Genomic DNA, 27,578 nt, shown 5'->3' on the forward strand with positions numbered 1-27,578 from the left:
ATGGGTGTGATTTAAAGAAACTAGAACCATGTCAGCTGCTCTGCCTGTCACAGGTCCAAAGCTTCTCTGGGCCAAATGGCTGTGAACGCAGGCTGGTGTTTTAACTAACCCGGATTTCATGCACCCTTCTCCTCTAAGCTTTGCTGTTTAGGGACAGTTTGGCTGATATTTGACCACAAAGTATTCTGCAGAGATCACAAGTTTCTTCTGATTTTAGCTGGAGTTATAGGTAGTCAGGATCTCTAACAATTAGGGTGTTTATGAATAGGATGTTGTAACCTTAAATGATAAAGGACAGACCTGATAGATCTTGAGGAAATGGGAATTTCATATTTTCACTGATATCAGTGGAGCTTAGACAATTTGCACAATGAAGAATATAAATTTTAAATTCTCGGCCAAAGTCTTTAAGAGTGAGTCTTTGCCCAGAGAGGTATTGATTATGGTTCTGAAATCACACAGGCTTTTTCGCTATAGACTTTTTATTAACACCAGTGGAAGACTGTGTCAGGTTCTCTGCGCTGCCTCGACGAGCTCAGCACCAGAAAAAAGTGTTCATCACCTTTTGGGCCAATAATCTAAGCACAGGGAATTCAGGGGAAGGTCCTCCACCTTTCGGTATGTTCATTCATTTTGTGAGAAAACATGGTTCAGTGCTTCTTTTCAGGGTAATTCTATTTGCTAAAATGCCCACAGAAAGAGTGGGAGTCAGCTCTGGGTTTTTGTTTCTGAAATACACCACTAAGTTTAATCAAAGACTTAAGGCTGTACCTGCAAGTGCTGTTTTCATAATGAGCATTAAGAGACTAATAAAGGTTAACGAAGCCTCATATAGTCACATTTCCATTTTGAATAATGGGTGTTAATTTTTGTAGTTAATGCCTCGCTGTATTTCGAGACTGAGGTAAAAGATGGCCCTGTATCATTTGTTTTGCTCACCCTAAAATTTATTATTTCACCTAGACACATTTGCTATATTCCGAACAATCAGGAGTGGATTCTCAGCCCAAATACAGATTGTCTCCATTAAATCAGTGGAGCTGGGCTGCTGTGTTGGCTCCAGGTTTAGCCCTTGAATGCAATCTTCCCCAAAGTTGTCTGAGACAAATCCTCTCACAGAGAGAGAAAGGTGTTCTCAGAGAATTATTTCATGGTCCTATTCCTTTTACTAAAAGTAAAGCATTCACTGTGAATTCTTCAGATTCTTATTTTAAGACTTAGGGACCAGGCCACCTCATGGCATCTAAGACGATGAGAAAGGTCAGGGGAGATCATAGGATGCTAATTTAGTGGAAGGAGTTACATCAGATAGCAAACATGCTAGACGAATGTGCAAAGCATACAGGATCAGATCCACCCAGCCTACTCATTCACAGTTTCCATCTAAAGCTTTTAACCTCTGTGTACTACACTTGGCTGCTTTCCCTTAGAAATTACAATTGTTGGAAGAGACACACACACACACACTCTACTCCACCCAGGCCAGAGGACATGGTGGAGCATACTGAGTGCTGACCGTCTAGCTCAGTAACATGCTGAGTGGAATACAGGTGACTTCCAGGTATATTTTGGCTGGTCATATACAGCTGTTTCTGGTCCCTGCTGTTACACATGGCTCTAAAGCCAGACGGCAGGCAGAGGGTTAAAACACTAGGTGGAACATATTGTAGCTGTATAAGCGGTGATTGCTCATGACACATAAAATGCTTCATTGCATCTTATGCTCAAAGATTTCCAGGTGATATGGGAAAGAGTTTAAAACAATACACCTACAGCTGGGTTCAGGTGGGAGGTTTTCAAAACATATGAAGTAGTTGTGTCATTGACTCTCGGCACACACCGCTACAGTTCAGGGGCTGCCAGCTCAGCTTCTTGAAAATGAGGCTACATGTTCAGGTGATTCAGACATCCATTTTTGAAAGTACTGTTTTTTCATACCATCTCTGGGTTTCAAAGCCTATCTATAAGGCTTAGGTGTTTTTCAGATAAATACTGGACTGAGGTATGAACTGGTTACAATGATTTTATCTGGCACTGTGGATGCTCTGCTCATCTGAAAATCAGGTCTCAAGTATTTGCTCTTCAGAATAGCTCAAAGTATGTCAGTTGCTTGCCACTTTTGTCCTAGGGAGCATCAAAATGAGGATTTGTTCTTCAGACACTTTTTGTCTCTCTGTCCATATAGAGTGGAGTCTCCAGACCATTTCTTCCTCCTGTTTTTGCCTAAAATCCTTCTTTCTGTCTGTTGCTCATGTTGTTGTAGCCGTGAACATCAGTGGGTGTAAAGAGGCAAGGTTTTGAGGGAGAAACAGTATTTTTTATCTGGAGAAAAGTAGACCTGTTGTTGGGCACTTAAATCCTTTTTTGTGATCTGAAATTTGTCATGTCCAATAGAAATTTCATTTTTTGTTTCCAAGGTTGTCTTTTGAAGATTTTCTGTTGGTTGTTCTTGAGAATCAAGCCTGGTGAATCAGTTGTAGAGTGTTTTTTTTTAATAAATGGGAGCTCTGTGTGGGAGGATGGTGCAATCTGTGATTGGTTTGCTTTCTAATGAGGAAAGCCAGTGACCTAGGACTTTGATGGGAATAACAATCAACTGGTTTCTAACTGAGACTAGTTTCCTAGGCTGCCCAGGGCAGTGACTTTGAGTTTCACAGAGCCTCCTCTGCAGGGAAGCCTTCCAAATACTGTGTAATTACGGCATGCAAGCCATTTATTGCACTTTCTAGCTTGATTCATTTCTTCAGTCAACACTGTAGTAAGAGGGCTATGGTCACCTTATTACCACTGGTGGCCATGATGTATCTGCTGAGTTTTTTTCATTCTGATCTCCTGCTCCATGCAAAAGGAGCCCACCACTTGCAGCAAAAGGTGATGGCTGCTAATGTTTAGCATAGCTACCAATATTAGCGTATGTGTATGTGGCAGGAAAAAAGGCTTATGAAATCATTCTTAGCTGTTTTTATCAGGGGGATGAGAAACAGCTGTCTTGAATGTTCCAAGAAGAAAACTCTCTGCATGCGATTTCATGTGTGGATTTGTGGTAATCAGCAAGATGGAATGTGATCTCTTGGGGAGAGGTTGTATCATTATTCAAAATGAGGTAAAGATGTCAAAATAACCGTTGAAGGATTATGAGTAATGGCTTTGTAGCACCTAATATGTTCTACTTTTTGTTATCCTTTGGTTTGTTTTAAAACTTGTGCCCCGCCCTTTTCTTTTTCTTTTCCCTTTTTTTTTTTTTTTTGAAATGTCCGTATGTCTATATGACTGAATGTGATTGAATAAAGACTGTCATTCATGTTGCAGTGTAATCTGAAAACACCCTGGAGAGCCTAAAATAGTCCAGAGAGAGTGACAAAATAGCTGTGTGTATGGCTTCAAATCCCCAGTAAAAGTCAGTGGGGCTGCTCACTTTGACTTCACTCCACTCAGATCTACAGAGAATTTTAAGTCTTGAAAGCACAGTGATAGGTGATAGATTAGAAGCTGTTAGGTCTCCCACTTCTGTGAGTGTCATCCCCCTCTGCTGGCTAAAGCGAAAATTTAAAAAGCCAGAATTAATTTTACGTTTTACACTTGTTTTAACAATCAGGAACTCTTCTGGAGAAGACACCTCATCTCAAGAAACAAGGAGTTTCCACCAGGACTGTGCAGGGGCAAGATCCCTGCAGAATCTTCTGTGGAAATTTTATCCTGGCTTTACTGTGGACATCACCATGCCTTTGCTGCCTTGCTTAAAGAAAAAGAAGTCGCCTGTGCCTTTAGGCAGGAGTGTCTTTCAAAAACACAACCTACCTGTCCAGCAGAACTACCAGGCGTTGCTAGAGACGTGCTTGAAGAATAAGTGCCTGTTCACAGATGAGAATTTCCCTGCTCACATCAGCTCTATTGGAACGGGGGCACTACTGAAGAAACTCCCCCCAAAGCTACAGTGGAAGAGACCACATGTAAGTGATTTTCAATGAATACTCTCATGCAAGAGGATGATTAGAGCTGATAGCCAGCAAATATTTAGTGTTAGGACTGAGTGACCTGCTCTTAGACTTTAAATTTAGGTGTGCCTTAAAGCCTTCAGAGATTACACTTGTTGTATCAGCTGTTATTTGGAAGGTGGGGTACGTATCATTTCACAATTGCCTTTGAAGTGTTTGTTGCCAAAAATGAGAAGCAGCCTCATTAAGTTTATATCCAGTAATGCTTGGAGCAGGGAGGGAAAGGAGGCGAGGGAAAGAACAGGGAAGCCGGTGTCCTCAGGGCAGGCAGCCAGCATGCTTGCAGCTCCGATGATCCCACTGTGATTCCCTGCTGACAGTTCTCATGATGATGATTACTCCCCCAAAATTCAAGATTTTGACCTTTTAGAAGATTTCTGAGTTTCTAGACAGTTCTTAGCCTTTGGGCCTTGTCCTGTGGACCACACGCTGTGTGACGCTGCGGGTGTTACTTTCACAGGCAGTGGCAGGTGCCTTATCCTCTTGCTGGGCTGTTTCTTTTTTTTTGCTTAACTGTTTAGTCTTCTCTTTATTGTACTTAAAGCATTTTTTTCCCCAGCTCTCAAGGTTGAGCTTCTGCTGTGACCAGTAAGTGACCATCAATGAGTTGTTTTTAGTTCTGAGGCCTCTGTTTTCAACTTGTGCCCATATTTCCAAGGCCTTTGCTGTTATCCCACGCTTAAACAGTAGGTCACAACAAGAGACACCTGTTACCAAGCTCTGGTCACACAGCAAGTTCTCAAAACAAATTGATAATAAGTCTAACAGGCCAGGATTGGGGCCTGGCACAGTTAGCATAAGGTCTGTTAGTTTAAAGCCTCTGGCCTATTATTAGAAAAGGTAATACTGTTCTTACTGGGCTGCTGAGCAACACATTGAAAGTCAGATCTTCCTGAAAGCAGTGTATAGACATATCTGAGAATTTCAGGACCACTGACTCTTTACGTTCCTGGGTCTGTAAGGCAATTCTGCTGGGTAACAGTGGATGGCATCTTTTAGTTAAGTTATGCTCTAGCATTGGTTTAACCGATTTTTTAGAAGGGCCAAGTTCCTGCAAAACTCACAAGACCCAGCAAGAAAGTAGAGACACTTCTGCAAAACAAGCTGGAGAGCTTGGAAAGGTCAGCCTTTCTTCTCAAGGTTTTATACGTAAGTCAGCCTCACCTGTGGTTTGTGTTGAGACAGGATCTGCAGGCAGAGCTAGAGGGCAGTCCTCCAGGGCCCGAGCTGGGTTCTGCCGGGCGTGGAGGCAGAGGTAGCTGTATCAGTGTAGAGGGAGTTGGAAGGGAAGGCCAATGTAAATCCCAGCCTCAGCAGAGCCCTTCAGATCTGTCATTCTGTCCCCCCATCCCAGAAATACTGGAATGGGCTTGAAGCCTCCTCTCTCTCCCAGATCTGCTGCTCTAAAAATTCCTCCTGGAGAAGACTGCCATTTGCTCTGATGCCATACTTAGCCCAGCAAAGACTCTCTGAGGAAGGATGCTGTGCATCCTTCAGTCCCTGTGCTGCAGAGAAAATGCTCAGATTGTGCCGTTCAGCCTGGAGGCTTGTAGCTTGCTCCATCCGTGATTGATAGCCTGCAAACTGAATGCCCAAGTTCATCAGGGATAGGGTTTGGTGTCTAATTATTGTAAAGGCCTTTTGAGGGTTTGCCATTTCTCTGCTACTGCCTGAAGAGGAAGCCAACAGTGTGAAAATTAGCTTGAGCTTGTGGGTCGTAACAGTGGAACAAAAATTTGACACTTAGGTTATTAATTTGACCCCAGAGGCATTTGTGAGAGGAAAAGAATAATGCATTTTCTTTCTGAACAATTATTCATAAACCCACTCTTGTCACAGCGAGAGAAATTTCTTTAGCAGCCATCAGTTAGTTTAGAGCTCAACTGTCAGTCAAACCAGTTGGAGATGTGAGAGTACACAGCTGCTGTGGCGAATCACAGCCCTAGAGTCCCTGTGTTCATGCACCGAGCCCCGGGGCTGATGGAGGAGACCGAGAGCTGTGTGGAGATATCAGCCAGGTTAGCTGAGGGTTACAACAGTTGAGGTCTGCCACTGTAGCCTGATTTGGCTGAAAATTGTTGAAGAGCAATTACAAAGGGGCCGGACTGGCAGATCTGAAGGGTTGGTCTCCTCAGTGAGACATTTGTGGGCACCCATGGTGATGGGCCAGTGTCACTGATGCATACAGCTGGCTCTGCTGCACCAGGAGATGATGGGCAACCACACCTCATGGCCCACTTTTACTAGTGAAGCTAAGCCGATGTAGCTATAATGCCTCATACAGACAGTTTTGTCAGTTTTGTTAGGGTTTAAGTGCAACTTTTTGTGTATGCGTATGCTTGGAGAAAGGCCTTCCTAAAGTGCCTAAGCTGCACTGACAGTCATTCTTAAACAAACACCCACATGGGGTGCTAAATGGAATACATGTAGTACCTTAATAGACACTCTTATCTCATACCCCCATAATCTCCCTATGCAGTTCAGACCCCTATGCTCAGCCTAGAGACTCCCAAGAAGCAACCAGACTGGGAGCTGACGTCTGTTGATGCTACATGTGTGCACCACTGGCTTATTTCAGAGACCAAATTCAGTGTGGACCAAACACAAATGCATGCCCAGGCATGGGTCAAGTTAATCAGAGCATGTGTTAACAATGGAGTTATACCTTAACCAGAATAGTGCTTGCTGGGATAAAGCTACCCTGTCTAAGTATTGTGAACAGGCTTTGAACAGGCAGAGTGTTTTGGGCCATATAGCCATGAGGTTTTTACATCCTGGTCTGGGAACCCACTGGATCTCTCATTTCATGAAATCACAGCTCTGCAGTCAGAGAACTCCTGACTTCAAGCTCAAACAGCTCCCTTGTGAGTGACTTGACTCTCTCCCTCTTTTCTTTTTGGTCTTGTGCTTCCCAGGATTTACACAGGACTCCAGTATTTTATGCTGCAAACAGAAAGCAACTTGATCTCTGCCAAGGATTAGTGGGTAAGGAAGCTCTGTTGTGTAAATATAAATGTATTTATATACAAGAGAACATTTGAGCAGAATTTTGACTGTATAAAATTTAGTATACAAATAGAGGATGCACATATCCTAATTATTTCAGTTGGCATGATGTGAATGAATCAATTTATTAAGATGGGACAGACTCAGTAAAAAGCCTGACAAGCTTCAAGGTGGGATTTGATGGGCAAGAGGTGTCTCCACAAGCTGAAAGTGGCACTTTGTTGCTTCTGTGCATGCTAGTGCTGGAATAAGAAGTGCCTGTGTGCACCTCTTGGTCTGTGATAGTGCTGCTTGACAACTGAACAGAGACCACAGAAGCAGGAAAATCTGAGACTCATGCTATCTATGTACCCAAGACTTAGATAGTGTGGGTACATTCTCTTCCCAGCTTTGCAGTTGAGAAAATCAATTTTGTGCCTCTGTTACCCAAGGTAAATTGGTATCTGCCAAACAGGTAGGATCAGGACTAAATTAATTAATCCCTCAGACACAAAGTCTGATAAGTACAGTCTTGCCTGTGAGATCCATTGAAAATGATTTTTCTCTTGTGAAAAGTTAATTTTTCAAAGAAAAAGAAAAAGTTTTTTTTTAATAGCGTGTTCTCTAGAGAACAGAAAAAAAACCTGTAATGTCAATAAAAAATAGAATGTTTTCGTTGAGAGCTATTTCTTGTTAGATTTTATATTTAACCACACACTATCCAAAAGAAAAGATCACGAGAGAACAATTATAAAACAAACAGGGTCTGATTTAATAAAGCACACATCTGGATCATCTCATTTTATGTGTCTGCATAATTTTAAAGAAATCAACACAATAGCTCTTCTGCTGGGATCTTAATGATATTTCTTAACTTGGCTGACAACTCTGACTTTGCAATTAACTGTGTTTGTCCATTTGTTTTGGCGCAGAGAACTGCTGGTTCCTTGCTGCCTTGGAAGCGCTGACGTTCCACCAGGACATCTTGGCTGCAGTTGTGCCACAAAACCAGAGCTTTGACAGGAAATACGCTGGCATTTTTCACTTCCGGGTACATCTCCTCCCCAGCAATGTAGGAGGTCCTCAGAAATCCCATGTCATGTTTGGTGGTGCCAAATGTCACACCCTTAGATAATTTGTATGTGGTTTGCATTGGCCAGGGGGAAGTGGCCAGGAGGTACCCTGGTCTGGAGGGTAGCCCATCACCCCTCCTGTGAAGCAATGCAGGCAGGGAGTCAACTATGAGCCACTCTGAGGATATGCCTCAGCTTGGCCCATCTCTCCAGCTGTACCCCATGCTGATTTTAATCCAGTCAAAGTCTCCCCCACTCCCCAGAGTTGTAGTGAAACACTTTAGTCCATGGATCCTGCCCCTCTCCTTCCTTCTACACCCAACTATCTGGTTCCTGTTAAGCTCCTCAGGCTTCCTCTAGCTGCTGTGGCTGCTGCTCCATTGTGTTTCCCTGCTGCTCCGTCCTTTCCCTCAAGTTGTCACAGATCCTCAGCCCCACTTCTTATGTGGTGGCAGCAGTCAGCAGTCCATGAACACATTTGACCCAATCTTCTACTCCCCTTTGCCTAGCTTTTACTGCAGCTCTGCCACCCTGCAATTAGGAACTACTTCTCCAAAAGCCCAACTGGCCAGATTTCCCTTAATATCCCTTTTATACCTGATGCACAGTTTGTTTTCTCCTCTGCCTGGGTAGGACTGAAGGGTTGTTTGGGTGGGTGAGTCAGCAAATCCCACTGACCCAATGCAGTCCTCCCCACAAGGTAGTCCAGTTTGTACCTGCAGCTCAGTTCAGCCTTTTCTGTTATTTCAAGGGGAGGTTCCTTCCAAGGAAACAGCAGCTCTTTCTTTTCCCCTGACAGTTCTGGCACTTCGGTGAATGGGTTGATGTGGTGGTGGATGATCGCCTGCCAGTGAATGAAGCAGGGGAGCTGGTCTTTGTTTCCTCAGTCTATAAGAATGTATTCTGGGGAGCCCTTTTGGAGAAGGCATATGCCAAGTAAGTGACTCATTACAAGTTATGCAAATAGTCTCTCTAAAATACGTTGTTTGGTGCCTACATAGTTTGTTCTCATTTATAAATGTATCTCCTAGGCTTTGCCTCATTTGGAGTGTAGTAAATGGTTTTCATCTTTCTGTTATTAAATAGTAAAAGCTGCCACTGTGGTAGTTGTTATCAATTCAAGCCCTTGTACAAAATCCAAGGGTTCAGAAGTAGGCATAAAAACAGACCTGTCCTGGGCAGTTGTCCTCTGAGTGTTAGCATTGTTTGGGGTGGGTTGGCCAAGGTGATGTCTTCCTTGCAAATACTGCAGAGGAACAGGAGGCCACAAATAAAGATTTTCAAGGGTGACTTGTCATTTCTGATGCCTCCTTTACTGTATTATTAGTTCGAGAAACCCTCAAGGGGTTCTCACCTGGGGACTTTTCAGAGAAATTGTCCTTTGGTTGTGGTAGAGATTCCTGCTCTGGGGTCCCCCAAAGCTGAAGCACTCAATAGGCCGCATGGCACACTGAGAATACCGGCTTCTCTCTCTAGGGCTTTTTGTCTGGAGTGGTTATTGTTATTAATCCTAGTTAACATTGAGAGAGGAAGTTATTTTTCATTTGTCAGTAGCGTTAGGACAAAAAGAGAGGAGAAAGTTGCTCGGCTATGGTGAAGAAAATCAGGCTGGAGATTGAGCTCTCGAGGCACAGTAAATACAGCACAGTCTCTGGTGAAATATTCAGGCAACATTCACTAAGGCAGAGTTATCAGAGAAGTTGTGATGGGCATGTTCTCACTACTGCTCAGGGAAGAGATCTGGGATGAAAATGAGTGAAGTAAGGATTCCCTTTCAGACTATGGCCAACCTTGGAGTCAATTTGCTAGATTCCTCTCTTCTTAAATGGCAGATGCCCTAAAATGGAACATTGGTTACAGCTTTCCTTTTGCTTTTGCAGACTTTTATTATTGGCTTTCCTTGGCATGCTGGTCTCAAGCTATCATCTGCCACTATATCCCAGATAATATATTGATATCTCTTTTGTTAGGCTCTATGGCTCCTATGAGGATCTGCAGGTTGGGCAAGTTTCAGAAGCCTTGGTGGATTTCACAGGTGGTGTTAATATAACGATCAAGCTGGCAGCAGCTCCTCCTGATCTGTGGAATATCATGACAAGAGCAACCTACAGCAGATCTCTCATGGGCTGTCAGACACATTTAGGGGTGAGACTTGTTGTGACATCAAATGGCCTCACAGCTAAAAGCCTTTCAAGACCTGTTTCCCTCTGCTGAGCTAGTCATTGTGACTCCTCTAAAGGATCAAAGCTGCTACTTGTGAGTTTCCATATAAATTACACTCTTGCTAAGGTTTGCACATGGATTCTCTGCTGCCCTCAGCTTCTTCTTATGTTTAGGAGGTGACTTATCTATCAAAGAACTTGTATTAAATAAGGACCTGCTGCATTTTCACATTTTTGTTAAATAAATGTTCCATTTTTACAGATGGAGCACTGAGGCAGAGAGTCATGGAGTAAGCTTATAGCTAAGATGGGAGAGGTCAGCACATGATTTCAAACCTTGGCTTCCAAGCCTTAAGCTAACCTTTCAGCTGTTGGGAAACCCTACTGCTCTACATATCTAAACCTAACTTCTTGGACTTTGAAAAAATGAGCTGATCTCTAGCCAAAGATCACCAGTTTACAAAGGGACCCTCCCATTCAAACTTCCAGTTCCAACCATGCAGCAAAATATGGCTGTTAGGTGCTCAGACCTATCTTTTTTTCAGTTCAAAACAGTCTTCATTTGTTTGAGGGTCATTGCTTATGCAGATGCAGGTCTCTGCTGTTGGTATGAGTCTGCTGTGTAATTAGAGGTAGAATAGAAGGTTTATTTTCCTGCTGTTTCTCTTCCTTGTATGCAGACAACAAAAGTCATGAAGAATGGGCTTGTTGCTGGCCATGCCTACACAGTGATTGGTATTAGAAAGGTAAGAACAGCCCTAATATTCTGTGTCCAGACTTGTCTGGATGTCAGCAGTTTTTGTTGCAGTCATGGGTTCAGCCCTTAACCAGGACAACTGTGGTATATTCTCCTTCAATGCCATTCCAGATCCACTCCTCCCCCTATTCTAAGTCCAAAAGGGACTGAGTGCTTTGTAAAGATTCCCTTTAAGCATGTCCATTTCAGCATCATGAGCTTGACGTAAAGGATAATTAATGGTCAGAGCTCAGCATATCTCTAAGGATGGGAATGATTCACAGGACTCTACTGACAGCATCACCTACAAATGAATATTAGCTGGTAAGGAGGAAGGAACTGGCCTTTAGAGATGCTGGGAGGCTGAGATGAAACCTGCTTGGAGTAAAAAGTCTTCTCATGAAATCAGAGGAGGGGTGACAGCGGTAAAGACAATTGAATGCAAAGACCAAAACATGAAAAACTGCATTTGGAAATGTGAGTCAAGGTTAAAACAAGGGAGCCAGACTAGGCTTCTGTGCAGAGAATATCAGGTAGACCCTTCTGGTCTGCAGACAAATCGTTGGGGAACCTCTAGAGATATCTAGTCTAGAGGTATGGGACAGTAAAATAATAGTTCTCAAAGAGTCCAGCTCCAGCCTTTGGCTCCTGGATTGTTGGCTGACCATCTTGTCCAGCTCCAGAAGGACGCTGACAAGGATGGCAAGGGATTTTGTGAGGCTTTGGACATGTGGTATAGATGTGAGGGAAAGCACATTCAGTACCTCAGCAAGAGGTACTAGGGAGGCTGGGAGAGGTGCTGTGAGCTGGCTGGCATATGCCTGTGTGTTCCTCATGCAGCAGGAGGATATTAGATATAGACTTTATCAGCTACATGTCTGTCAGTCTGGCTAGCACCTCTGACAGGGTAAAGGCCAGGCAGGAGTAGGGGATAGACTGAGCATGTGGAGCCGATGTGAAGTCAGCTGTTCTGCTATTTGCTGTCAGTATAGCTCTTAGTCAGCCTGCCTTTTCTTTGATTGTGGCATCCCAGTTCGCGAGGCACTYGTCTACGTGGTCACCCCACTGCCTGCCTTGTGCTGTGCTGTTRCACTGGGGTAGAACTTATCTTTCATGGTAGTACAGTCCTGCCTTCACATAACCACAGAGTGAACAGGTGTTGGAAAGGAGGAAGAACATGCTGTCAAGTCTTCAAATTAGGAATCTGTGAGATCTCTGGCTCCACTTATAAAAAGTAAGTTAAAGCCTTTTAATCTTTTGGTACCTGCATTCAGAGTTGCATGTTCATAGCTTTTATACTTGCTGGCATCTGTGAGAGCAAAGCCATTGCTGTATTAATATCAGACATAATACCGTGATGTAAACCAGGTGAGAACTGGTGAGACCTCAGTGAACACTGTATTACTGTATTCTGCAGGTTACCTGTCACTATGGACCAGAAAACTTAGTGAAACTGAGAAATCCATGGGGCAAAATTGAATGGAAAGGAGACTGGAGTGACAGGTGAGTTTAAAATATGATGCTGAGCAGGAGGGAAAGTTTCTTGGAGGAAATATGCTGCCATCTTCAGGCATGGATTAGTGCTGAGAGCAGCTTTAAGATAAGTAACAGTTGCTTGAACAGACCCTCAGGTTTCAAAGCAGTGACTCAATGGAGTTATATTTCTCCAGCAGTGAGTGCTCATGCAGTTGGGCTCACTTCATATGTGCTGCTTCAATGCACTGAGTTCTGCTTTTTCATTCTTTGAGTGTCAGAGGAAACATAATACGAACATCAGGTGCTGGCCATATTGCTGTGGTCTGGATGGCATTTGAGGCCACAGGGATAGGTTAGCTATTCAGGAGGCTTTAAACAAATATTTCAGGGCACATGGTCCTTTGTCACAGGAGGGGCCATGCAGTGACCTCCGCATGTGTTGTAATTGTGGCTGTGAAGAAGATCACCATCCTAGCTGTTTGGGGGAATAGGATTGAGTATGAGATCAGAGGAAGCAACTAATGAGGGAAATGGGCCCTCTATTTGCGTTTGCTGGGTGTTTTGGTTGGGACCTGTGAAAGACAGTGGGTAGCATTCCAGACCATAGGCTATTGTAGCCCTGTTCCTCTCTGAAGCAAAGCATGTTCCTTCCTCCCAAGCTTCACTTAATTCCCTGCACAGACTCTGCGTGCTGAGGCTGGGGGTGGGAACGGGGAGGAAGGAAGAGCCCAGGGAGGTGTTGGGGATGTGAGTGACTTTCACCTTGTCTGCGGAGTGGTAACTTTGCTCTGGTGCGTGTCTGTCRCTTGGTGACAATATACCAGCTGTTCCTGTTGAGGAGCATAATGAGGAACATACTGTAGCCCTGCCTTTTAAATGACTCCCAGCTGCCTCTTGTGCTGTCCTAGTCATTCATTCATTATGCCAAACAGTCTTCCTATTATGTCTCCTTTGATAGAAAATTAACCAACAAAGCAGATCTAGAATTTTATATTTTAAGCACTTGGAAGCTGCATGTGTCAGTGAATGGATTGGCTGATGGAAATGAAGCATTTCTGGCCTCTGCTGGAGAAGCTGGAGCCGTTTACTTACATCCTGTGGGACCTGGAGTGCTTGTGGAGAGTCTCTTAGGGCTGAAAGCACAGGGGGCCTCTGTTTAGTGAGGGGTAAACATGGAGATATGTGGGGACAGGGTTTTGGCCTGCTTCTGTTGAGGAATGCTGTGTCCTTTACTTTGAATTTGAAGATGGATTTGGTTAGTTACCCCATGTTTTTGCCCTCAGCTCTTATAAATGGGAGTTGCTGAGCCCAAAGGAGAAGATTTTGCTGAGGAAAAAGAAGGAGGATGGAGAATTCTGGTAATGGCATAGTCTTGTCTCTCCTTTCTCTGGTAGCTCTGGGGCTGTGCTTGGAGCTGAAGTAGTGCCTTGCTTTCTCCTATTTGCCAGTTAGGTCAAGGCATGTGTGACCTGTTTTATAACAGCCCACGCTTGCTGGCTTGTTGTCCTTCTCTGTTTGATGATGTGAGAAGCAGTGGGTGTGCTGACATGGAAGAGATGCACTGGTCTTAAATGACAGGAGGGAGGGAGAACCAGGACACTGCCCAGGTCTCCCAGCGCTGTCTGAGACCTGGGCAGCTTTCAAGGGCTTTTGTCCTGCCTTCTATTTTCAAGATAGCTTCGGGAAGCTCTTACTTGTGTTAATTTTTCTCATTGCTTCTCTACCGCTTGTGCCACGAGGTGGCAATGTTGCTGCCTGTGTCATTTCACTGTTGTCCCTTTGGTGGCGATATTTTAATCTCAGTGCTGCTGTCCTTTGCTGAAACTTCAGTTGTGCATTTGCTACTGCTAGATACTGCTGTTGGAGCAGACATTTGCTTCTTTCCCGCCTGATGAAATATGAGTATTACCATATGTAACACAGAATGCTGCAACTTCAAAGCTCCCTACTCCCTTTCCTTTTCATAAGCCATATGGACTAAACTAGACTGCTGACAAGGTGTCTCTTGGCACTCTTTTTCCCAGGATGTCTCTGCAAGATTTTAAGATTCATTTTGTAGATCTCATGATCTGTAAATTAACTCCAGACTTGATGAGCAAGGAAGATGGGAAGAAGTGGATGTACTCACTGAAGAGTGGGAGATGGGTTAAAGGAAGCACAGCAGGAGGAAGTCAGGGATTCTGCAGGGGTGAGTGGTGCTTAGGACTCTTTTGGGGGCCTCTGAGATGACACTTCTCTGCTGACTCAGTTACCAGCATGTTATACCTCTTAACACAAAATTGACAATGGAACGTGCTCCTCCTCCTTGATCCTCCACACAAACATCAGGAATAAGCAGCTAACGAACTCTGACTAGCATCTGTTGCCACAGAGGCTGCATTACTTGCAAACATAGGACAGCGGGCTGGTTATGGCATGGAACAAGCTGCAGGAGTCCTAGGATCAATTGTCAACACTGAACTACTTTGGGACTTCAGACTTGCCCCTTAAAACTTACTACATCCTCAGCACCTCCACAAGTATTTTAAGTGAAGTGAACAAAAAATGCAGGGGCTCAGCCCCTCTGGAAACAGAGTGGGTGGGGCCTGAAGTCAGCTAACCCAGACACAAGAGGTGACAGAGGAATAATAATACCTTTATAAGTGAAATAAACTCTTGGCTACAGGTCAGCAGAAATGTAGTTCCTTGTCCCTGGGCTTTGCCTCTATCTTACACAGGGGATTCACTGATAAACTTGTAAACTGTACCCTAAGATCAAACCCCTGTGGGGTCCGAAGGTCCAGATGCCCTCTGACCCATTCAGTCTGAGGCCAGGCATTATGTAGGGAGATGGCAAGCAGTTTTGTGATGGAAAACAAGGTCAAACAAGGCATTTTTTTTTCTTTTGCTTCTTAGACACATTTTGGATGAACCCCCAATACTGGCTTGAAGTTTTGCCAGCTGAAGACAGTAAAAAAAGCCTGGGCTCCTGCAATGTGCTTGTATCCCTGATCCAGAAACACAGCAGCAAACACCGGAACCGAGCTCATCACCTTTTCATTGGCTTTTCCCTCTACAAGGTGCAAAGGAATGTTTTGTCATTCTTCTTGGGTTTCTTTGGATAGCTTAGGAAACTTCCCATCCCTTGCATATGGGAGAGCGTTACAGACCTTGTAGTGCACAGGGTGATCTGTGCTCTTTATTCCTTGCCTATGACCAGTCTCCTTGCACAGGAGGGCTGGACTCCCTTAGGCTCTGTGCCCAGCTTTTTGCCTCTCCAGCAAGCTGGGTGTCAGACTGCAGAGCAGTGGAGAAATGCCTTTTGCTTCAGAGCTTGATGGGATTTATTTTGCCCTCTCTAAGAGTGTGTGCCAGGGCTTGGAGAGGGTGCCTGTAGTCTCCTTACCTTGGGGCAGGAAGATTGCTGCCCTCAGGCTATTTCCAACCATGGCAAAGCCATACTTGAGAGGCATTCCTGGTATGATGCAGCTGCAGCCCCTGTGTGGGTGTTACAGGTTTCCTATGTATTCCCGGGGAAGCAGGTGTCACTAGGAGGAGCTAAAACTTCCCCCCAACAAATTCCCTGCTTATTTGAGTGCCTTGTAGAGCCGCTCTCCTCCCTTTGAACAGGGCCACAGCTCTTGTTGCTGCTGTGAGGTGGCACAGTTACTGAGAGATGGGTGTGGGGAAAGGTCTTCTAATGAAGGAGCTAAGGTTTCAGGAGGTGAAGATCCCGCGGGACCTACATAGCTGCTCCCCAGTGCAACGGTATGGCTGTGTTGTATGTGACCCAGAGGGCTCCCTGGCTGAGAGATGCTCTATTTCTTTTTTTTCCTGCAGGTGAGCCTACAGGTGAGTCCCTTGTCACTGATGTTGGCTCTTTGCTGGGGGACCTGGTCTGATGCAGCTGTTATGGTGGTGTCGATGGGTTGGTTTTGCCTTTGTTCTTTGGCCAGCAACTAATAACAGTGTATTCAAGTTCAATAAGGCATCACAGTAAGTCACTGTTAATGTAGAGATATCAACTGACTCTTCAGAAGAACATCCATATCAAGAGGGCCCAAATGTCTTGAATGGGGGCGTTATTTGTTCAGCTTCTGCACTGGGCCCTCCTAGGCATTAGAAGTGGCATCAGTGTGTTGTCCTTCCTGCTATTGCTCAGGTTCATTCCTGGCCAGGGATGCTCTGGAGCAGATACTGCAGGTGTTTTTTTCTGCTTCCTGAGCCCAGCATTTTCTTTAGCCAGGAACCTTTGGGACCTGAGAAAGGGCTCTGGAAGTTAAACCCCCACATACATCCCAATTTTTGCCCCAACTTCAGAGGGCTATGTAAAACAGGGTAAGATTTAGTTCCTTTTATCCTGAAAGGGCATATCTTCCCCTCCATTACCACTCAGAATACCTCTAAAATCAGAGTCCCCATGAATTTGGGTTGGCAAAGAACTAGTTTGGGTGTATGGTAAGGACAGCGTGTTCCTTGTTACTGTGCTTCCAGCATGGTAACCATGTGGGAAGATGGCAGAGTGTGGCCCTAGCACACTGCTGTGCAGCACCACTGATAATGGAGTGGGAGGGAGATTGGTGGCAGCCCAGAGTTCAATTTCAGGTTTGTATCAGTTGCCAAGATCAAGACTGAGAGATGGTGAACCAAGAGCCTCTAAAGAATTGGAATTACAGCAACATGGTATTGACTGAAGTATAAAAACTTTGAATTTAACATACAGGGCATGGAGAAGAGCAACCCTGTATCCCTCAGAAGAAAGGYTGCTCTATTAGTGTGAAAAATACTGACAAAGGAAGAGGAATAGCATCTCTGCCGCTAGGCTGGGGAATGAAATGGCTAAATGTCTTGGGGAACAGCCAAGATCAGGAGGTGACAGTGGTCTTAGCTGGTGGGTTTATTTATTTGGCTTGTGTACTGGGCACTCAGTGGCATTAATCAGTTTAGTGTTGCCTGGATCAACACTTGATCCATCTTCCCATTGCAAAAAGGTGCCTGCAGACTGAAATGTCTGAGAGTCGAAAATGCTAGGCAGATCAGGGACACATGCATGGAGTCAGGAGTAGGGATTAGGTTGCTTCTGCAGTATGTTCAGATCACAGGTACTCCAAAAAGTCATCTACTCCCAGATCCCTAGTGCAAAGGACAAGTTGGAGACAAAGTGCTCAATACTTATGGGATAAGGGGAGTGGTCTGACTAGGGAAGAGCAGTTTTTAGAGCAACTCCTACCTGCAACCACTTCTGCAAATGTGGAAATGACTTTTGCAGTAGCTTAGGATGTCAGAAGCTACTTTTCCTCCCAGTCCACACTGCTGTTCCTTGCAGTCTATTAAGTTGTAGATAAGGTTGCAGGAAGCTCATTCTTTTCAATTTTAGAATTGAGCAGGGATGGTATGCGGTGAGTACGAGCATGTCCTGGCAGGAGACAGAGCCCTTTGGTCCCTGTTATCTACCTGTGCTTGTGCTGCAGGGAAGTCCAAGACATAAAGGCAGGCTGTCTCTGTCTTGCCTGCGATTTCTGTGTGCCTTTTGTCCATTTGTTCAGCTAGCGTGGAAGACATTTCTTTTGTGTTTCTTCCCAGGAAAGCAATAAAAAGCTGCCCCCGGCATTTTTCACTTGTCACCAGCCTGTGAACAAACACCAGCTCTTTGTGGATGAGCGGGAAGTGACTCGGGACTTCCACCTGGAGCCTGGTGTCTATGTGATTGTTCCATCCACCCTGGAGCCTCAGCAGGAGTCCGAATTCATCCTACGAGTCTTCTCCCGGAAGCATGTCCTTCGGTGAGATGCTGCTGCCCCTCTGCTGACAGCTAATTCTCTGGGATGGTGGGGCGGCAGGTCTTTCTAGGGCAGTGTAAGAACTTTATTATGCAAAAGCCAGAGCACTTTGTCTTCTGCAGGGGTTGGCTGTGGGTCTTGATTAGCTTAGGATGCTCAGTGACTGAGGCGCTGCTTTTGGCCATATCCTTTCAAGGAGAGTTGAGCTAGGCCTATGCAAGGTATTCCTGCAACACCCTCATGTTTGAGACTGGAGAGGGAAAACACTTTTAAATGCACCATCAATTTGCTATGAGACCTTGCTGGCAGCGGTGGTGTGGTTGCTTGTGCAGAAAAGGTGTCTTGGAGATTTCAAATTCTAGCAGCCCTTGGGAGCCTTATAGGCATGGTCACTTTCCCTAATGCAGCTGTAACACTGGGGAAAAATCATATGGTGCGAGAGCAGGGTGGGGCCCTTACCTGGGGATAGGGGGTGCCACCTGTAGTGAGACAAACATGCAGCTCCGGGGTATCTCCTTAACATGCCCCCTCTTTTGCATTTCCAGGGAGATGGGTGAGAACCCCAGTTTCACACTCTCCAAGGTGAGTTGGTTTGGGGGCAGTGGGAGGTCTGGGGTTCTGTCTTCAGCCCTGAACTTCAGGATTTTCCTGTTGCTCTGTCCTGCGGAGAGGCTGAGTGAGAATATGAGTGCTCGTGTTGTGGCACTTCCAAAGGGGCAACTGGATTTACAGGCACAATCTCTTTGACCATGTCGACAAATGCAATCCAATGCTGACGGGGTGGGGGGCAATTATTTGACACCTTTGTTTGTTAGCTGCCTTTTATGCAAACTTCTTTCTTTTGGTGGAATCATCGTACTCTGCAGTTTTTTCCTATCCATGGCCTTTAGGAGACTCCTTGTCCACTCCTGGTGCTCCTCCCCACTCCTTTTATGCCCTGAAAGTTTTGAAGATGTTATGAGACCTGAGCAGTACTGTTCTCATGAAATGGTCCATAGGTTGTTTTCAGAATAACTGAGCTCACTGGCCATGTGGTTGTACACATCTGCAACTAGTGCAAAGGGGTGGGGAGTTACAGCACAGTCCATTCCACTGGCATAAACAAGGCCCTTCCTTCTCTTCATGTCTTCTACTCTCCCAGATAAAGCAGAATAGAGACCCTTCCTTTCCTTCTTGGCGTGGAGTGAGCTMTATCCTTTTTTCCTTCTCAGGCTGCTGTGGAGGGAAGATGTTTCTTTCTGCTGTGGGTGATCTGAATGTTTCTTTCCAATCAGTAGCGTGTGGGAACTATCCAAGCAATGAGCTGCATTAGTGACAATAGCACTGATTGCAGCGGTGGGTAGAAGGTGGCAGGATGGGGGAAGGAAGTACAGTTCCGAAAAAGTGTCTTCTGTGATTATGTCTTGGATCACACTTCTCTTCATTGAATTAATGATTTTTCTTATATCCTAAAGGAAATTGTTGATAGGTATGAAGGCAAGATTTGGGAAGATTTCTTCACAAAGCATTTTAAACAGGTAAGTGCATGCATGAGCTGCAAAGGGTAAGTCCTCTAGGCTATTATGTAACTCTACCAAAGTAAAAGCACATGGATGTACAAAGGAGTCTGGAGGTGAAAGTGTGGGGAAGAGAGAGGGGTCATGGGAGGTTGAGATAAGTGTACAGTACTGATTCCATTCAGCAGGTTTGACTACAAAGCACCAAGAAAGCTTAGGGATAGGTTAGCACTGATGAAAGGAGAACCTCTCTACACAGCAGGGAGTGAACTCCTGGAACTTGCTGCTGCAGGTCATTGTTGATGTGACAGAATCAGCAGGCTCAAAAAGGGTTATTCAAACTGATGGACAGCAAGTCCAGACAGATACTAAAGGACCAGACAGAGAGGTACTTTCTAACATCCCTAATCCCAGGCTCACATGCTTTCCCTAAATATTAATTTCTACCCCCAGTGTTGGGGACAGACTGCTGGGCTACAGGGACACATCCTACCATGAAGGATATTCTTACGTTCACTGGGGAAAGTCACTTTATTAGAGGAGAACACCCTTTGAAATATTGGCACTTGTCTCGCATTCCTTTATCGCAGGTTGATGGCTGCTAGCTTGCTTTGTGAGGCAAAGTAGGTATAAGGTGTCCCATCACCTCCTTTGTTCAATAATTTTGCTAGTGCAAGATAAATCCTCTGGGTGAAAGATTCTTGTCAATGATCTCTCTGGCCCTGATCTGAGAAGGAGCTGACCTTTGGTATCCCATTAGCTGCTCTGAGAGATGCAGATGTTTCAGTTTTTGGAAAAAATTGCATTTATTTAGCAAAATACCCTGTATTTGGCAAACAGAAAATTTCACAAAAACATGTTTGCACTTTTGATAGCAACAGCTTCTATCAAAATATTGCTAAAAACAGGCAGATGTGCTTTTTTGCCACTTTAAGATTTTGATTTTGAAAATGATATGGCTTTCAGATGTGGTAGAGGTTGTCACATGCTGCAAGGTACTGGTCCTTTGCTGTCAGGTGGCACAATTGTGCACAGACACGGATGGAAGTACTGTCATTTCTCAATGTATTACCCTGACATATCTCAATGATCTGAAAATAGGCTTTGATTTTTTTGAAAAGTGATACTTAAATAAATCCACCAAACATACTCAAGTTTCCAGTTCTTAGAAACTGTGACGTTTGTTTAACAAGGGGGGARACCTTTGCTTTGAAAAATTTGGAAAGGAAGTATTCCAAAGTTTCCACTTCTTCATTTGCTTGTAAATGATAAAAGGGAAATACTTGAAGCATCTCTCTTGACAGTGTGCTTGATGGGACAGATGGCCCCAGGACTTAAAGGTTAATGGTCTGGATCCTCACTCAGTGTAAATCTGCACTACTGCATTGATTTCTGCGAGCCCTGAGAACCTACACCAGAGAAGACTGTAGCTTCTGCAGGCTGAGAGTCTTGTCATATTCAAAGGGACTCTTTCTTTTGACTTCCACAGTGGCTGGAGTGGGGCAGAAAAGCAGAGAATGAAGACAGGGCATGCTGGGAAAACAAAAGAGAAAACTGATTTAATACTATATATATATAATACACACACACACACACACACACACACACACTCTATATACACTTTATATATATACTATATAATACTATATATATATAGTATTAAATCAATTTTCTCTCTCCATATGTGTGTGTGTGTATATATGTGTGTGTGTGTGTGTGTGCGCGTGTGTAAAAAAAAAAAATTCTCTTCACAGAATCCTGAAATAAATGCTGTTCAGCTCCAGAGGATCCTGAATAATGTATCTTGGAGAAGTAAGTACTAAGAAATAATGTTTCTGTAAAATAAACCCTCTTAGAGAAAAGCCTCTGCTCTTGCACCTGTTTCTTGAATTCTGGGAAAAGAGAAACTGGTTTCAGTTTGACTGGACTGGCTGTTCTGATGCCTTGTTAGATTTCTAAAGAGAAAGGTTTTGCTCAGGCTGTGAATCAAGATGGTAGAAGTTTTGCAAGTGAAGCTGGTGTAATTTGAATTTCAACTACTGAAAGAATGTGGGGAAAGAGCAGCAGTAGATATTGCTGTGTAGATGCAGACCCTGAATCTGACCTCAAACCTGGCTTGACCTCAGCCTCGATTCTGAAACTGTATCTCATTTCACCCTGTGCTGCTGCAACAGTCTTGGCAGTCCCGCTGCTAGAAAGTGTAAAAAGCTAGCCTGGTCTGCAGGAGATAGGCAGTACAAGGGGTCTTGTCTTTATCTTGATATGCCTGATTCATGCTCACTATTCTTTCTGACTCTTCCCTGCTACGCACTGCATAGAGGCGTTCCTTGCTCTCTTCGTGTTTGGGAGATAAGGTGGCAGTGCAGGGAGCCTGCAGCGCCTGTGTAACTCATGCTTGTGAGAGCCAGGTGAGCCCTGGGGATGTTTCTTATGTGAGGACTGTGACATCCACTTCCATGCCCGTGGCAGCCCAGAGCACTCCGCAAGCCCGTAATTTGGTCCCTGGTCACTAGTAACTCTTCCTGAACAGCAGCGAGATATTGCAGTAGCTGTTTCCCCTGAACAGCAACAGTGAAGTTATGGAACTGAAGATGAGTACGGTTTTCTTTCCCAGTTTCTTCACTGGTAACAAGCTATGTGCGACACACAAATGCACTGTCCAGCAGTTATAGACAGCAAAGAAGGTGAATAAACATTTGATGTGATCCCTTTTCCACTTCAGCTGAAAATGTCTGATGTTGCTCCCTTTTCTGCAAAGGTGGACTATAGCTGTTCTGTCTTTCCAAAGTGACCCACCAGGCGTTGTGTTATCTGTGAGAAGACCGAGTTAAGTGATCAATTTTAAGGCATTCCTTTAAAAACTTTACTTGATTCATATTTAATAAACAGGGCTATTGCAAGATTAAAACGTCTTCACTTTCTGCAGAGAGGGGATTGGTGAGTTATGGTTTTGTCCTCTGCTCTGAGGAAGTCTGCAGACCATCTGTAATCATGATTTGTGGTGAGATTAGAGTCTATTTCTGTTACTCCTCATGTGTTTTCAGTGATGCCTGCCTGTACACTTTTAATTATTTTAACAGGGCTGGCAGTGTCTGTGAGACAGAGAGACGGAGACTCTAAGCACAAGGGTTTCAATTAATCTGCAGTGCTGTTCCCCAAAGCTCTTCAGGTCAAGTGACTTTGCTCAAGGTCATGCAGTAAATTTTGTTTGGGATTACAGCTTTGGATGTCCTTTTCCTTCCATTTTCTCTAATAGCTGGAGATAGTGCACCATATTTCACTCCGTATTGTGTGCCTGCGGGGAGCTCATACTGGCTTTTCTGAGACTAGTAGAATCCATCCCGTTGCCTCATATTTTTATCATCATAAATGATGCATTTTCTCGAGTGAGTGAAAAGTTTCACGGAGGCTTTGGGGCCTGAGCTCTCTCAAATGGGGGGGAATTTTGTCAGCCTCCATTTTTCTGAGTGCTGTGTGATCAAGTAATCAATCAAGTGATTCCTCCAAACAATCTTTCTTCTTTTTCTCTCCAGGTTTCCAGAACTTTCACCTGAGGTTCAGTCTGGATGCCTGCCAGGGTATCTTGGCACTCCTGGATGTATCCTTCTTGGCATGAGTGATACTTCTGACTCATTTAATACTTTTACCTGAGCATTATTTCTTGGGGCAAATGGGGTGTCACTGTGATTTCTTTACTRTGAGGATATGTCCCTGCTTATTGAACTTCTCACCCTCCATAATAACAGTTGTGAGGGAATGAAATTGTTTTGGGAAAGGGTTAATTCCTGCTGCTTTTGAAATCGGCAGCAGGCTTCCACTGATTTTAGTGGGAGCGGGATCAAACCTATGGATGGGCTTGTGGGCTAAGAAATCATTATCCTCATGTTATAATTGTGTAAATGTTAGAGTGGCTATGAGTTTTCCGTTTGTTTGTGTTTTATGTAATGGGTGCTCTCTGACATTTAATTGATATGTTCCAACCTTAATTCTTCCACGAAGCTGAATGCCACTGGCACACTAAGTATTCAGGAGTTCAGAGTCCTGTGGAAGAGGCTGCTTTTCTACTTGGTACAGGAATCATTCCTGTTTTTCCCTTACAATATCTCCCTGCTTACAATCCCTTCAGCATTTTCTGCTTTTTTTGTTTATTCAGGTTTTGTTTTTCTTTGTTTTTCTTTTTTTTTCTAAAAAAAAATGTTCCTTTTTTTCACCAGGAAGTTTTCCAAAAAAGAGACATTAACAGATCTGGAAGGCTTGACTTGGTGGAACTGCATGCAGCTGTACAGGAGACAGGTGAGCCCACAGCACATCTTAGCAAGTCTGATCCTCAGAAAAGCCCAGGGCTGGGAAACATCTTGAGGATTGTAGCAGAGGCCAGAAAGTGGAAAACATCAGACTTGCATCGTCTTAGCCATCTCTGCTTCTCTCTTTAGCAGGGTAAAAAGATTCTGAAAATGATTTCACTGTGTGATGTGCTACTTTATCTTTGCCCCATTGTGGCCTCATACTGATAGTAATCAGAGACAAAAGCATCTGTCTATTTTAGACCCAATTTTTAAACCCCTTCCTGTTCGTTACTAATTTCACTTTAAAAGGTTGTGAAGGGTTCTGTGGATGCATGTGGGAGGTCTGATCCAGCTTGTCTAAATTGCTAGCTCTGCCAAAGACACCAGCTCAGGCACTGGACCTGCAAGTCTGGGACTTGTACAGAACTGATACCGGTGCTAGACATCACTAATATTAAGTCTGAAGCTTGATCTAGAAAGGAAGACCTTGGGCCAGATACCTAGGCCAAGCTTTAGTGCTGTCACTGGGCCTTGAGTGGGAGTTGGTGCTCAGTCATCTAGCTCCTTTTACAGGTTTAGAGCTAAAATGATCCCTCATCTTTTTGGTGATTGGTTCACCTGAGTTAGTGAAAGTGCAGTGAAAAAGTCAGGGGGACTTCTGCTAAAACAAACTAAAATCTCAGGCCATGAGTATGAAATACTTCCATCCCTTGCAAATGCTGCTTGACACTGGGACTGATGCTTTGTCTACCAGCTTCCTCTGGATTTTCTTTTTCATCTCATTTCCTACCCTCTTGGGCAGTGTTGCTGTTAAATACAGCTGCTGTCACTACCCCCACTCACTCATAAGCAAAGGATACCTATGTGTGTTTTATTCCATGTCTGGGGGGACTGTGAGTAGAAGAAATCATCTCTTTCAGATCTATTTCCACTGGATGATCCTATTTGGACTGGTCCCTGTTAGCTAATTGTAGGGGAAGTTTGAGAAAGGGAGGTGTTGGAGAAGGGGTGAAGACTAGGCAGCTGCACGGACATCTTATAACAGCTGRGAGTTGCCCTCTTATTCTGTTTTTTCCGTTTTTCTTTTTTCCCTTTCTGAAGGCATCTCACTCAGCAATGAAGTCTGTAACCTGATGGCAATCAGATACAGCAACGCTGACTTGCAGATCAGCTTTGAGAGCTTTGTCTGTTTCATGCTTCGAGTGGAGATCATGGGAGGTGAGGCTGGTGCTGTGCCACTGGGCTGCCCGGCAGAGCCCCAGCCCTTCCAGATCTATTCCAGCTGGCAGTGGCAAGGTCAAAATAGAAAGTCTGGGTTTCTTCTCAGGTAAACAAGAATAAGCGAGGAGTAATCAATTCAAAGCAAGGGACAGAAACAGAGGAAATCAAGCTCTCCCTCTTTAACTTTCTGCCAGTCACTTTCTGCAAATTGGAGTGATTTTGCTCCCTGCAGGGGGTAGGTCTGCACCAGCCCCTGTAGAAGATGTGAGCAAATTACAGATGGAGGCTGCTTGTCTTCCAGGAAGCAGAAGGTATTGGAATATACCTTTGGTGGGACTGCAGGCACGAGGATGAGACAATTCATGTCTGTGAGCATGCATACTATAGACACCTCCCAGATGTCTCAAACTGTAGTGGGTGAGGCTGGGGCCTCCTGCATTTGGAGGGTTGACAGCAGTATCTGAAAAGGCTGCTGGATGGACAGAGTGACATGCCTGAGTTTATTCAGCTGTGTCCATGTCCCAATCCTCGGGGATCTTCTAGAGTCAGAACAGAGAAGTGCGTACACACACACACACACACACACACACACACACACATATGAATAGAGTAAAACTCTGCCCTTGAGGTTTTTGCTTGGAAAGTGGATCTCGGTTGGTGTTGATCTCTTGGCTATCAAGTTAATGCTTATTTATTTCTTACACAGAGGCCTTTCGCAACTTAACGCAAGATGGCAAAGGCATATACCTCCAGGAATCTGAGGTAAAGCCCGTTCCATGAGTGACAAATGCAAGTTCCTTCCATTACAAGCAGCATCATGTGCTTTGTTTTGTAGCCTTAAAAAAAGGCATTTTTGCCTGATCACTTAAAGATTAGGTCTGAAACAACAGGGAGCTTCAGGCTCCAAGTCCTGTGTCTGGCTGTGGCTTCTGCTGTGGCTGGAGACAGGAAATCTCCAGTGCTCCATGTTCCAGTTCAGTAGTGAATATTGCAGAGCTCTCACAGCAATGGATGAGTTCAGCCCCCTTTCTCCATTGTTTTGCAGTGGATGATGATGACTCTGTACTCCTGAAGCAACGCTGTAGAGTAGAGGACAATCAGACCTGTACCACAATGAGGAACGCTGTTTTGTATCCACTTTCTGTGGGTATCACACTTTATGGGCTCAGCCCTGCAATCTTTCCTTGCATGAAAGTCCCACCTAAAGCAGAGTTGATCTAATGACCATAGACTCAGTGAAATGAAGTTTTGCTAATTAATGTATTTATTTTAAGTCTTATTTCATGTTAGACGTCCCTTCTGAGAACAGACTGCTGGCTGCCTACCACTATGGGTGCACAGTGGGACACCATGGAGCATGTAGGCTGAGTCATTGGGGTTGCTACTTAATGCTGATACTACATCATTGTTTTTATAGTATGATATATGTTGTGGTAGTGTCCACAGGCTGTACTTAATGATGGGGCCTTACTGTGTTAAACGTCTCTTCAGCCTGGGAGAGGAACAGTCCCTGCCCTGAGTGGCTTATCATCTAAAAGGGCAAATCCCAATTCTGCAGCTGCTAGGCCCATGGTAGTGGGCAAGGGTCTATGTGCTTGTGGGGAAGAAAGAGTAGAGACTATCTGAACTAAGTAGTGGAAACTGGGTGCATAATTGTGAACAGTGTTAGAGAATGTGTTAGAAGTGGGACTATTCACATGAAACACCGTGTTAACATTACTTGATATATCTATCTGTAGGACCTTTTTTTTCACTTTCTTACCATTTACCTATTTGGACTGAAAATTTCCACACTAAATGCCTGCTACAGGTTGCCATTTTGACTTTTCTGCATTCCTGTGGACAGGACAGTTGTCTCTTCTCCAGTGCATGGTCTAGGCTGGACACTGAATAGAAACAGGGCTCCTGTGGGAACAATCATGTAATGAAAGACCATRCTCTAACACTTCTGTAGGAAGGAGTTAATAATAGTTTTGCATAGGCAGCCTTCCCTGTGGCTTTTTCTAAAATTTTAGTGTTTAATCTCATAAATGTCCTGTGTGAGGACTGAGGAGGACTGGGTGAAAGGTAAACACCTGTAAAAGCCTGAGCTCAGATATGTGCTCACCACTGCATTGAAGTCTTTGCAACAATATGAGCGTATTTGGAGAGAAACCCCATCTCRTATAAGCATTCCCAATCAGGGCTCATTAAACAATTAAAATGACAGTCTATTCTTTATTCTCTAGCAGAGTCTGTTTCTAAACAGCATTATTTTCTTACTGGTTTTATGGTAAGTGCTTTTGTTAGAACCAGGTAAATAGATAGTTCTGTTTGTACTTCTTCTGATTATAGCAGATGATATGTCTATCATGAGTGGCCTGCTGCGGTGTCACTGGAGCCACAGGGT

The 27,578-nt window shown here is 44.3% G+C and overlaps 1 protein-coding gene across 1 annotated transcript; it reads left to right on the top strand.

Moving 5' to 3' along the window:
• Positions 1–3,719: 3,719 nt before the first annotated feature.
• On the top strand, positions 3,720–26,351 carry CAPN14 (calpain 14). The gene is made up of 20 exons (XM_026060444.1): positions 3,720–3,950; positions 6,911–6,980; positions 7,913–8,031; positions 8,853–8,989; positions 10,024–10,198; positions 10,896–10,961; positions 12,369–12,454; positions 13,711–13,785; positions 14,452–14,615; positions 15,323–15,498; positions 17,990–18,189; positions 18,732–18,768; positions 19,641–19,703; positions 21,437–21,494; positions 23,216–23,280; positions 23,682–23,750; positions 23,897–23,975; positions 25,070–25,186; positions 25,896–25,951; positions 26,235–26,351. The coding sequence occupies exons 1-20, from the start codon at positions 3,720–3,722 to the stop codon at positions 26,259–26,261; spliced, it is 2,070 nt and encodes a 689-aa protein (XP_025916229.1). The 3' UTR covers positions 26,262–26,351.
• The last annotated feature ends 1,227 nt before the right edge of the window (positions 26,352–27,578 follow it).

Source organism: Apteryx rowi, unplaced genomic scaffold (assembly GCF_003343035.1).
Source record: "Apteryx rowi isolate R43461 unplaced genomic scaffold, aptRow1 scaffold_169, whole genome shotgun sequence".
In the NCBI taxonomy this organism is placed as follows: Eukaryota; Metazoa; Chordata; class Aves; order Apterygiformes; family Apterygidae; genus Apteryx; species Apteryx rowi.